The sequence below is a fragment of the Lygodium microphyllum genome, chromosome 9, assembly GCF_053477565.2.
Source record: "Lygodium microphyllum isolate KBCC chromosome 9, Lygodium_microphyllum_v1.1.10, whole genome shotgun sequence".
Classification (NCBI taxonomy): domain Eukaryota; kingdom Viridiplantae; phylum Streptophyta; class Polypodiopsida; order Schizaeales; family Lygodiaceae; genus Lygodium; species Lygodium microphyllum.
In genome coordinates this window covers 113,499,425-113,511,824 of record NC_141143.1, presented here as the reverse complement: position 1 = coordinate 113,511,824, position 12,400 = coordinate 113,499,425, and the positions used below count along the sequence as shown (strand labels likewise).

The following is a 12,400-nucleotide window of genomic DNA, read 5'->3' as shown; positions in this document are numbered from 1 at the left end:
TATGATTGGAAATCTTTGGGGTAATAGGACTGTTAGTAAACTAAGCTTTCAACAAGAATTTGATGGCAAGCAAATCCTAAGATGGAATGTCTTATAGGCTTAAGTATGATTTATAGAATACAAATATGACAAGCATTAATAAATAAATATTATGCTATAAAATGATGCATTCTGCCTATGCACACAATCTTATAAGGTTTTATTTATAGAATCCAAGATATGATATATTTATAGTCTTTGTGTATGCATGTCTCATGTATATAACATGACTTATTTGAGTGAAATTGAAATATCCCAAGGAGAGAATTTAGGAAAGGAGCCTATGTCATAATAGTATTCAAAGCAAATATCACATGAGTAGTAGTCTTGATCCTGATAGGATTTGTGCTAGAAAGTATTTTAGGAGAAAAATTATAAAAGGAAATTGGATAATACACAAAGATTGTGATGCAAAATGGACATTGTGCTACTATGTATCCTTGCTGCTATTGTGAAAGAGCCTTTATGGACCATCACACCATACTTTGGTGGTGGGAAATTTTTGAAATCCATAACTTAACTTCCTTTGTAATATGGGTGACTCAAAAGGTTTTTCAATGGAAAAAGGCAATGTGACAAAGAAACTCAATTAACAAGCAACACAATAATGAAAATTAACACATTTTGTAAATGCATCTTGTCCATTATACATGCATTGATTTTGGGAATGTGTCCATTATACAAATCAACATAATCCCCTAGGTATGACCATAATATGTAGGGGACACATCAACAATGTTCTAATAAAGGACACTTTACAACTTTCACATACAACAATATTCTCTAGGGCATTTGCAGCCTAAGCATGTTGGTGTTGGACACAAGCACGTAATACAAAGATGCGCTAATTCTTAGTGTCGCGTTTTCAAAATTTAACCCCTAAGCATGGTGGTGCAAGATGCGACCACATTGCACAAAAACACTTCTAATTTTTTATTATTTATGTACTTAATTGTTTTTAATATATATATTCATTTTTCTAAGATGTGGATGTAGGATTCAAGCATGCTACATCAAGATGCACAAAATGCTAAATTCAATTTCTTAAAACCTAGAGAGATGATAGATGAGAGTTCTAGAGCATAACCATAATGATGGCTTGATCTTTTAAATTTTTAAAAATAGATGATAGATGAGAGTGGTAGAGCGTAACAATGATGATGGCTTGATCTTTGGTTCTATTAAAAGTAAGGCTTGAGCATTATAATTTATATGTTGTAGTTAAGGCATATAGATTATATGTTTGTATTAAATACATTTGCAAATAATATAGTCACATAAATGCAACCTAGATGTAAATAACCAGAAGGGAGCGCCTCTTGAGTGGAGGAAAGACACAAATATGACCACACATGCAGCTTATCAAAGGGAAAGGAGTTTCTCTCTTAGGTATTTCATAGTGGATAGAAGAAAACCAGCCAGTCCTCTACTATGGCAGTGACCTGTATTAAGCACCGTGCAGCTCACATGTAAAGGTTTCCATTATAAGATGGAATACATGTGAGATCATATGCATGGATTTTTCTATCGCTACGATTGAAATTTTTTTTTAAGAAACCTCATAAGGTATCGCTATAGCTATATACAATGGAAGTATGTTTAAGACAAAGGAGACCCATATACTAACACTATATTATGATGCTTAAGCTCCATTGCCCTACATAACTTGATTTAGCTGTATTTGGTTTTGTCTCACTGACATGGTCAACTCCGTAATAAGAGATTTTGAGGCAATGTATGTATATGCAGAAGTTTGCAGGGTGCTTAATGAGCTTCCATATCAAGAAAATCTCATGGGCTGCATTCATTGCACCTTGATGGTCCGTCTCTTGATTCTGCTACCTTAATCTGTTGCCTGAAAAGCTTGCAGATCAGAAGATGTGGAAACACGCTACGAATTGCATGTTGAAATCAGTAAATGCAATTTCGAAAGAGCACTCTGTCTTTGCAACACATTGGCGGTGCCCTATTCAAATGTCTGGCTCAGTTGCCATGTGTTGTTGGTCTAACTATTCAAAATATAGTTGCATGAGATGATTGTAGCACATGGAAAACATGGTAGTGATGACAAGTTGCTGGATTGTTTTGGCAAATGCAGCTGAAAGGTGAAGGTGTATCTGCAAGCAGTATCATGTTGATTGCAGTCTAAAGACTCAAGGCAACATTGGAGTCCTGGACACGGGGCAAAAAGTACATGCTGAAGAAACTATCAAGAGACTGGAAAGCGAGATTGGTATTGGAATCAGAGGTAATTGGTGGTATCTGATGTAGTCACTTGGGATGCACAATACTTTGACTTCTTGTGCTTCACCATGATTGTAGAATCTTTTAGTGCAGAGAAATGGTTGTACTGTAAAATGGAGCAAAGCATGTGATTATTTAGAAGATATGTGGATGTGTTTTACTATCATGCCTATAATTGAATATTGAAGATAACTATAGTTGCAAGGAACTATGTGGTAAATGTTGGTGCATAGGACCAAATCAAGCAGATTGTGTGCTTGAGAGCAGTGCAAGATGCAAGGACAGAGAATTGCAGAAGAAGCTGCCTGAAAAAGCATTTTGCTGTGGGAATGATGCAATGCTGTTTTTTAGGAGTCCCATAGATGTATGCTGATAGATGTGTGAGTATTACGGGTGTATGCAATCTGCAAAATGCCTCTGGTTGTCCAAAAGTGCAAACATTCATGTTGTGCCACAACCACATCACTACGTGAGACTGAGACTTTAGTTCCTGAGTTGATCCATTGAGCTTATATGACAGATTACACAACCATCAGGTAAAACTAGTCCAAACATTGTGGTTTGAAGTCTCAAAGGAAGTAATATTTTCTATTGATTGGAGTTACGCTCTTGATATACAAAAGAGAGTGAATTTTTAATGGCCAACTTGATCTAATGTGATGCTGCATGTTCAATGTGAGGCAAAGGGACCCTGTTCTTTTGACAAAGGCTTGGGCCCACCACTCACACACACCACCCTCTCATCCTCTAGAAAGAGCCACTTTGCACATATGAAAGGCCTATGATGTAAAGGAAAAGCCATGGCAAAAGGGGTTGGGCAAGAAGGGAGTGATTGCAATGGAAGGGCAAAACCAAGGTAAACTATAACATATGAGGCATATGATAGGTGCTCTTAGCCATTTTGCCAAGGGATATTTCAACTGACAACCTCATGATTGGATCATAGCTCCAAGCATCAGGGCACTACGTTGAGGATGAGGCATGAGTGTCTTGTTAATGATGGATTTGTAGAGTGTCGGATGATGACCATTCTGTCCACCTGCATGCAAACAGTAAGTATCAACGAAAGATGATTTTAATGGCATGCCAACTTGCTATTTTCTTTTCTAAAAATTGAAATGCAGATTTGAAGGTTTAGTAGGCTCAATCTTCATTTTTTTCAAAGAAAATTCACAACACTTTTGAGTAAATTCACACACATGGTTTGTCTAGAGTTGGCAAAGATTCAGCACATGTGAACATGCTGGAACATCCTTTGTTTGAACCCTTGTTTTCCATTCAGGAACCCAACACTTGTGCAAATTTTGGCACATATTGGATGATTAACAGCTTATTAGTTTGAAACTTTTAGATTGTTGTGATTTTGTAAATGTTGATAGCCCACAGGGACTTGGAGATTATGTTTACCTGGAGGATTGACACTTTCATTCAAGTGTGCTCCATTTGAAGTATGGCACAAGTTGCAAATAAATTCTGACCTTCACAAGTCATACAGGAAGTCTGACATTTCTGACCATCCTTGATTGTACATGTTGAAGCGCATACTCCTTATTCGAGAAAACATTGATTCGTCTACATTGGTGATAGCATTAATAACATTATCCGCCATCACCACTATGCCCTTGTTATCATCCTGAATTCAAAAGGGTTTCCAAAACACAAGATGTTTCAAACTGGATTATGTCATTGAGAACTGACAATCCATCATTAAACATTGTTGTCAGGCATCAGTACAGGTTGATGCACACCTTCGAAAGCTCCAGAATGTAGTTCATCACCTGAAATTCAATTCCCTTCAGAACCACATAAATTAAGTCAAAATCCTGTGATGTTAAGGGATAATGTTGGCAGACCTTGTCAAATTGGCAGAGCAAAGCTTCCTTTGTGGAGTCAAAGAGCAGAAACTGATAGAAAGTGTATAGAGACTGAAAAGAAAGCAGCAGTTCAAATCAAAAGATTCCTTGTACATGCTTAACATTGAAGAGTATGGGAAGCAATTGAAAATTAGTGTGAAAGACATCTCAAGGTTTAATACTATTCCTTTGAGACAAGCATAGATACAACTTTTTTTTTCTCCCAAGAAAAGAATTTTCTATTAGTAACACCTCGGTGAAAAGCCTGAGGTTAAATACAAAGTACAAGGAACTCTGTGAAGAGTAACTAAAGTACATCATAGAATACAATGGTTGAGACTGAAAAGAAAGCAGCAGTTCAAATCAAAAGATTCCTTGTACATGCTTAACATTGAAGAGTATGGGAAGCAAATGAAAATTAGTGTGAAAGACATCTCAAGGTTTAATACTATTCCTTTGAGACAAGCATAGATACAACTTTTTTTTTCTCCCAAGAAAAGAATTTTCTATTAGTAACACCTCGGTGAAAAGCCTGAGGTTAAATACAAAGTACAAGGAACTCTGTGAAGAGTAACTTAAGTACATCATAGAATACAATGGTTGTGTGAACAACCAATCTGGTTGACTGTAATGCCAAACCATATGAGGGCAGTAAGTGCCCGAGTCCCTTGTCCATAGGAAAGCCTCTCTTCTCTTCCTCATCCTCTGAGAGCTGCCCTGCATCCTCTCCCATCTCCCACACAGATTGTGAATGATCTATCCATATCCTTGATAGAGTCTCTGGCTGTGGATACATCTAGAAGGTCAATAACATGACTGCATCTCACAGTCCAAATATACCAGGCTGTGACACTGTCAATCAACTCCCATTTGTGGTTGTCCCTGGGTCCACTGTGCCTGTGAGTAATCTGGAGTGGGGATCCTGCTCAGATGCCGTCCAATGGGGAGAAAAGAATAGCTCCCCTGAACATCCTCATAGCCACATGCAGGGCCTCTTTTTGTGACCCATGCTACAGTCCCCCAGGTCGTCACCATGGTCTCTGTTGTGACTTTGGCTAGATAGTAGCTTTCCCCAACATCGAGATATCCTCTGCTGAGAGATGGTGCTCTTGCCCATGTCCCTCGTTTGTGCATTTTCGCTACTGCTAGTGCTGTCTCCTCCTCTATCTAGCATTGCATCATCTTTCGCGCTTTTTGTCACTCCTTCGTGTCCTAGGTCTCTCACCTCCCTCATTTGTGAAGGAGGTCTAGTATTGCCGAGTCTTGGGGCACTCCATTGCAAGATGTCCGATCATCCTACGTGCAAAGCACTGGCCTAGAAGTCTGGTGTATGTGACAGTCTGGGTGAGAAAACCCCCGTAGACGGAGGGAATCTTGATGGTCTAGGGAAGCAGATGTAAGGGCTCTGTGGGAACAATGACTCGAATAGGTGGGTATCTATGAAGGCCTCTTGAGACTGCATCAGTAAAAGTCCCTCTTTGTATGACATGGCCAAATGTGCTGCCAATCTTGGAAAGCCTAATGGTATGGTGTGAAGCGCTCATCGAGGCCAAGAAAAGAGATGGTCATGGCAATGTTGTCTTCGAGCAATGAGTAGTCTTGATCCTTGATCAATCTGTTGGCGTATGCTATTGAAGATCTAACATCAAGTGGATTGGTAGCAAGCGCTACCTCCATCTCCTTGGGTGAGCTGAATTGGAGGCTAAAGCACCCCTTTCCCAAGGATACCACTCATGTGACCCTAGCTCAGGTGCTGATAAGAGTCAACTGGATGGATTCCTTGAGAATGCAAATGGATGGACAGTCTCCAAAAACCAATGTGCAAGCTAGAGAAGACGCCTCAAGGACCATCAAACTATCCTTAAGTGCCAGCTCTGTGTCTCAATCGAAGTGAATCAGTAGGAAGGCATTAGCCGAGTGTGCACAGGGGGCTACAATGGAGCCCCCTGGTGGTGGCGGGGGACCAGCTGCAGTCTTGTGTGATACACTAGCTCCATGTGACAATGGTGCTGGCTCTGACAATGGACAACTGGTGCCAAGCTCTGCTTTACTGATTTTGGTGCCCAAGGGGGATGCGCTGAAGTATGGGAGATGGACGTGGCTTGAGCAAGCAACTGGACGAAGGCTGTGAGGGTGGATGAAGAAGCGGAAGGCACATACATGTGTGTAATGTGGGTGTGGCATGGATGGAAGGGAAAGCCTAGGGCAGTAGAGGCAGAGGGAGGGGCTGACAAGGGCAAGATTGTGGTGAGCGGGGAAAGTGCTGGTTGACACTATCAGGGTGAGGATTCGCTGGCTAGGATGGTGGCAGGCAGGGCTGTTGTGTGGTGGTTCGCTGGCCAGGATGGTAGTGAGTAGGGCTGTTGTGGCAGGCAGGCAGGTGGAAGGCAGGCAGGAAGTTTTGGTGGGCAGGCAGGACTGTGCCCTGGGGTAGGTTTGTGGCAGGTCAGTATTGGCACGCAGTGGTGGCAAGCCGTCAAAAGTGATGGTATAGATAAAACTCATGCTTGTAATTCTAAAATATCAGCAGTCTTGAGCTTGCATTGGAGTTTTTAAAGAGAAAAGAAAAAATTCTATTGGTAAGACTCCGAACAAATATCCCAAGGCAAAATGCAAAATACAAAGCAGTCCTGTAAGGGACTTCCATATCAAAAAGTATGTCACAAGGGGAAGTATACTACAATCCTGAATGAATGACCAGTTGGGAGGTCTATAATTCATTGAAATTTATTTGTTGTCACTTGTTCCAAATGCTACAAACAATACATTTTAACAACTACTTAAGATTTGTTGACCTTGCCTGTAAAACAATGTCTCTGTCATCGCGCCTATCCAGGAAAACATCACAAAGATTGGATACCTGTTCTAAACAGGCTTGTTAGATGTAAAAATTTGAGAACACAATGCCACTCAATAGTTTGGAACACTCAAGTTTAATGGCAAGCTAAAAGCAATCACCAGTCCAGCTTCTGATATGATTGGTGCATTGCTATGAGAACACATTCCATTGATGAAAATTATTATCTGCAGGGTATAAACAACCTCGGAAGATCATTCCTCATGGACATTGGAGTATCTGCATCCAGCAATATTCTTTCCACACATCCAAGAAGATTAAGATCCCTTTAACATACCTGTAGGTTTATGTCATCCTCCGTGTTTGAAACTTGCAAGTGGGCTGATAAATAATGAAGCAGGCCAGTATCCAGTAGTAGTGCATCACGTGTAACTTCAGTGCAGGCTATATTATCTAATATCCCCATCACTTCAACCTTTGAATTTGTAGAAAATCAACACAACACTAAATCATTATTGAAGTAAAAAGAAGAGTGTCATACTTTTCTCTTCACACAACTGAAGGGTTGCATAAAGTTTATTTCATCACAATAACCTGTATACAGGGCTCGCATTGAAGGAGAGAAGTAACCATAGTAGGCAAGAGTCTGAAATAGGCACTCAAAATAGAAAAGGTTAGCATCTGAATCAGAAACATGTGACTGTGCAGTTTCTAAAAATTCAACCTGCTAGACATGACTATGGTATAAAGATGAACCTCAGAGAGATCAAAATCTGTATTGAAGAGTGCATGCCCATATGCTTTCTGTGGTTGAAGACAACTTATCAACTTACATTTTATGCAGATAAATCAGGTTCTAGCTACATGACATGCCAGGCAGCAAAAACACTAATCCACAACTTACCAGATCATGATGTCAGCTGAACCCCACCGTGAATACATCTAGTGTGCCAGAAATGCTCCTGTATTGCACCACCTTGATACAATCTGGATAGCTTCCTTCCCACTATCTTGTTAAAGTAGTTATCCAACAAGATGGCCTTGTTTAGGTGAGGGCATTCCCTTGCGGGAGGTGGGCTGGAGGAGTGTGTGGGGATAATGAATTTATGACGACAAAGAGAATAAGGGTGCTAGGGATGGGACAAGGGGGAAGAAGGTGCGAAAGACGAGAAGGCAGGAGGGGGTTGCTGGGGGAGGAATTAAAGTGAAAGAAAGGGGAAAGGAGAAAGAGGAAAAGAGAAGCTGCCAAGGCAGAAGGTTTGAACATGTGCGCACAAACCCTCTCTTCGAGGATACATGAGTTTTGGATTGGTACGTTGATTATCTTTCTGATGTACTTCCTGGAGAGCTGCCTCCAAAATTTGAGGACTCTATGCATTGGTGAGATTGGGCCTTCTCGCTACGCTTTTAGAAAATGCCACATTTTGTAAGATGATAGAGGATAAAAGTTGGGTTGTCGAAAGTCTAATGAGGTGTGGTTGGCTATAAAAAATGGTGGGATATATCTTACTACTATATTGTTTTCATTGTAGGTTCGGAAAGCTCCAAACTTCCAGAGGGCTTCCCAAACCTACAGGCTACCCCCTTTTCTAAACCTCCTTTTTATATTTAAAACCCCTTCCTCTTCCTTCTCTCTCACGTGTAATCTCTCCTTTTCTCTTCCCCCTTCCCTTTTTAATTAAAAGCCCCTTTCCCCCCTCCTCTTTTTCTCTCTCTTGCTCTCTCTTTTCAAATTAAAACCCCATCCCCTCTCTCTCACTTATAATCTCTCTTTTTCTTTTTCTCCTCTTTTTTAAAATTCAGTTTCCCTCCCCTCCCCCTTCTCTCTCTCTCATGTGTAGGGCCTAGGTTCTCTCTCTCTTTTTTTTTTCATAAAAGGTTTTTTTTTTTTTTTGTGTAAAAGGTAATTGTATTAATTACGAAAAAAAGTACAAGATTACATGATTACATGAGTACAAGAGACACGAGGGCCCTAGGCCAACGTGTGGGAAATCCCCGGACTAGTATACTAAAAAGGTTACACCAATCATGGCAAGGACCCAGAGGCAATTGCCAAATGCCAGGAATGCAAATCCTCCCGAGGGAGCAAGTCAGAGTGCCTCATGAGATCTAGCTGCCAATGCAAGAGCCCTTTAAGCCTTGCAATATGTCGCGGTACATTAGAAGCTGAATCAAAGAGAAAAGCATTTCGGGTGGTCCAAATGTGCTAGCATCCCCAGTATCTGAAAAAGTGAAATAAGATCTTCATATGTAACGGTGGCGGTGTGGGATACTTTGGGCGTACAAAAACCCAATCGAAAGGAGTCAGTGAGGACCCCACCACTGCGCGCTAGATTTGCGACAAAAGTGACCAGATATTCTTGGCGAGCGGGCAAGAAAGAAAACGATGTCGGGCCGATTCCGCCGTAGTGGTGCAGAAGAAACAATTGCCATTCGAGATTCGACGCTTGGAAAGGGCCGAGGCAAGAGGAAGACCACCAATCATTACCCGCCACAGAAAGACCTTGCATTTGAAAGGAGCCTTATTCTGCCATCCCTCCATCAGCGTTGCCTGCCACCATGACAGTGATTTCCGCAGGCCCCAAACAGTATTAGCTTTCACACCCAGCCATTGGTGATCTTTTATGAGAAGATGATACACCTGATTAGTAGAGGCCTTTTCCAGACTCAACCGGCCTGCAAGGTCCCAGTCCTGCCAAGGGCGATCCATAGCCAGGGCAGGAAAGGGTTGCCTACCCTGAAGTTCCGACGAAAGCTTCCCCCATAAATCACGGTATCCGCGCGGGATCCTGAAAAGTCTCCTAGCAGTCCGAAACGATGCGAGGACATTGCGAGTAGCAAGGGTAGCATCCGCAATCGAAGTCACACCCAAACGGGCCATGCGGTTAAATCTTGGTCTGAGTTGATGTTTATCTTCCCATGAAAGTAATCTGGATACCGCCAACAATTCCAGCTGAAAAGAATTAGTCTGCAAGCGGTCCCCTACAGGATGCCAATGGGCCTTTTGGAGCACCACTTTCCAAGAGCCGACCAAGTGCAGTAACAAAGAGGAAGAGGGACTGGAAAATCGAGAGTCAGCATTAAGGACATGCCACCATGAGGCCCGAAGCCGTGTGTTACCCTGGCGGAGCCCGCTGTCCTCAAGAAAATAACGGGCTATGATGGTCCACGGGTGATGATCCACACACATGGCACGAAAAAGAGACCAACGAAGAACCAGCATATGAGTTTCCGCGTCCAAAATAGCTCCACCACCCATGCGCTTAGGGGTACATGCATGTGACCATGAAATCCAGGAAATGCCTGCCTGTAGTGAATCTTTCTTCCATAGCATGAAACGAATGGGATGAGTGAGAGCCTTCAAAGTAGTAGGCGTCCATGGCAGTAGTGGCAGGAAATACGTCAGCATTGGTAGCATAATTGTCTGAGCCACTTTGAGGCGGACATGGAATGGCCACGCTTGCGACTTCCAATACATAAACTTCGCCGCCAGTTTTTGTGAAATCCACTCCAGCAGGTCCTTTGGCCGTACATCCACCCCCAATGGGTATCCAAGATGCTTGACAATGGAGCCACGGGAAACCACCTGGCCCTACCAGCCTAATGACTGTAAATCAGGCTCCGTGCAACTGAGAATGGCTGACTTAAAGGCATTGATGCGAAGACCAGAAGCTTGACCAAAGAGCGTCCAAACATCTAATGCCTTGCGAATGTTGTCCCTGTCCGCCTGCAAAATCATAAAGGAGTCATCAGCCAAAGATTGGCTAATGAAGTGCTGCCCCAAAGGAAGAGACAACCCTGCCAGCTGGGCAGAAGCCGCCATGGAGGATAACATTGAAAGGACCGGGTGAGTCGCCAAGGCAAAGAAGAGAGGACTCAAAGGGCAACCCTATCGGACCGAGCGTGCAAGGACAAAGGGCTCTGTAACCCCACCATTAAGCATAACTCTTGAAGAAGCCTCAGTACTAATGGTGTAGATCAATCGGGACATCCGAGTACCAAAGCCCATAGCAGATATGAGATCTGCAAGGAAAGACCAGTCCACACAGTCAAACACCTTTTCCAGGTCCAATTGAATCAAGACCACTTGCTGATTGGAGTGCCGCGCATAGTCAATAGCCATTTGCACATTTAAGATATTATGCAAAATGTTGCGGCCCTTAATGAAACCATATTGGAGAGGGTGCACAATAGTTGGAAGGTGCTTGTGGAGCCGATTTGCCAGCACTTTGGAGAAGATTTTATACATTGCGCCCATCAACGAAATTGGTCTCCAGTGTTGCAGCTTTGACGGCGAAGGGACCTTGGGAATCAGTTTGATAAGGCCGTCTTTCCAAGAAGAAGGCATGACCCCTGTTTCCCAAACCTGCTGAAACATGACCATCAATGGCTTTACCAACTGCGTGGCCGAGTGCTCAAAAAATTCATTAGTGAGACCATCCCAACCAGGACTTTTATCCTTAGGCAGGTGCAACAAAACATCCATAGCCTCCTCTTCGCAAATATCCGCCTCCAAAGTGGCTTGCATATCAGATGGAACCTGCTGGCGGACCAGATGATAGAAGACCGAGCGGGCATGCGTAACCTGGCTAGAAGGCAAGGGAGAAGAACCAAAAAGATCCATAAAATAATTTCTGCACATATTGATAATGGTCTGCGGATCAGTGACCATGCGACCTTCCGAATCCTGGAGTCGAGTCATATTTTCGCGAGCCGGAGAAGCATGCAAGGCGCGAAAGAACTTATGAGACTGGCAGGCACTATCTTGCAATGTGTCAGTCAAGTTATGCAGCTTGGCCTGCTGATAAGATTTCAAGCTAAATACTTGAATAAGATGGGCCAAACGCCGCTCCAGTGACAGCAGAAAATCATCAGCTGGAGAGTCCAGGAGCAAGGAACGGACCAAGGCCAATAAGTCCTCTGCTGCACGTCGACGTCGGCGACAAAGAGAGGCATTATGAATCCTATACTGCCGAGCAACCCGCTGCACATTAGAGAGCAGGCGTGCAAATGACGCCAAGCCCTCAGAGGCGAAGTCCAATAAGAACCTCTCAATCAATTGCTACATATAACCTTGAAAAATTGGATGCTTCAAATAAGAGGAGTTGAAGCGTAAAGGGAGCTTATCCAGCAACTGCATAAAAGGTGCAATAGATTGTGCCCGCATCTCAAGCTGGAGGGGAAAATGATCCGACAACGCATATTGCTGCAAGACCTTCATCTCCAGCATCTCGGGAAGAAAATCATCCCCCTGCATGATATACATTCTGTCCAACTGCGACCAAGTGGTTGCATATTGTGCGGAATGAAAAGTAAAACCTGAAACAGAAGGGTGAAGCCACGACCAAAGATCTTGCTTAAGTACGTGCAAAGCAAAGGAGTTCCACACCCGGCTTTCCGGCGTATCCATTACCGAATGCCCTGAGGTGGACTGAGAAGAGTCAACACACATATTGAAATCTCCCAT

General features: G+C 42.8%; 1 protein-coding gene across 6 annotated transcripts in view; it reads right to left on the bottom strand.

Moving 5' to 3' along the window:
* Positions 1-3,183: 3,183 nt before the first annotated feature.
* Positions 3,184-12,400, bottom strand: part of LOC148031439 (uncharacterized) — a 291,467-nt gene continuing 282,250 nt past the window's right edge. For 4 of the 6 annotated variants that reach the window (XR_015691896.1, XR_015691897.1, XR_015691899.1 and 1 more), the window contains 8 exons: positions 7,528-7,579; positions 7,271-7,408; positions 7,095-7,160; positions 6,937-6,996; positions 4,137-4,208; positions 4,032-4,061; positions 3,691-3,916; positions 3,184-3,322 (listed from right to left, as the gene is read on the bottom strand). Coding sequence is in view for 2 of the 6 variants with exons in the window: in XM_087684974.1 (XP_087541100.1) it covers positions 3,764-3,916; positions 4,032-4,061; positions 4,137-4,208; positions 6,937-6,996; positions 7,095-7,160; positions 7,271-7,408; positions 7,528-7,579 (571 nt within the window). In the remaining 4 variants the exon portion in view is untranslated. The other 2 variants (XM_087684974.1, XM_087684975.1) reach the window with 2 other exon arrangements.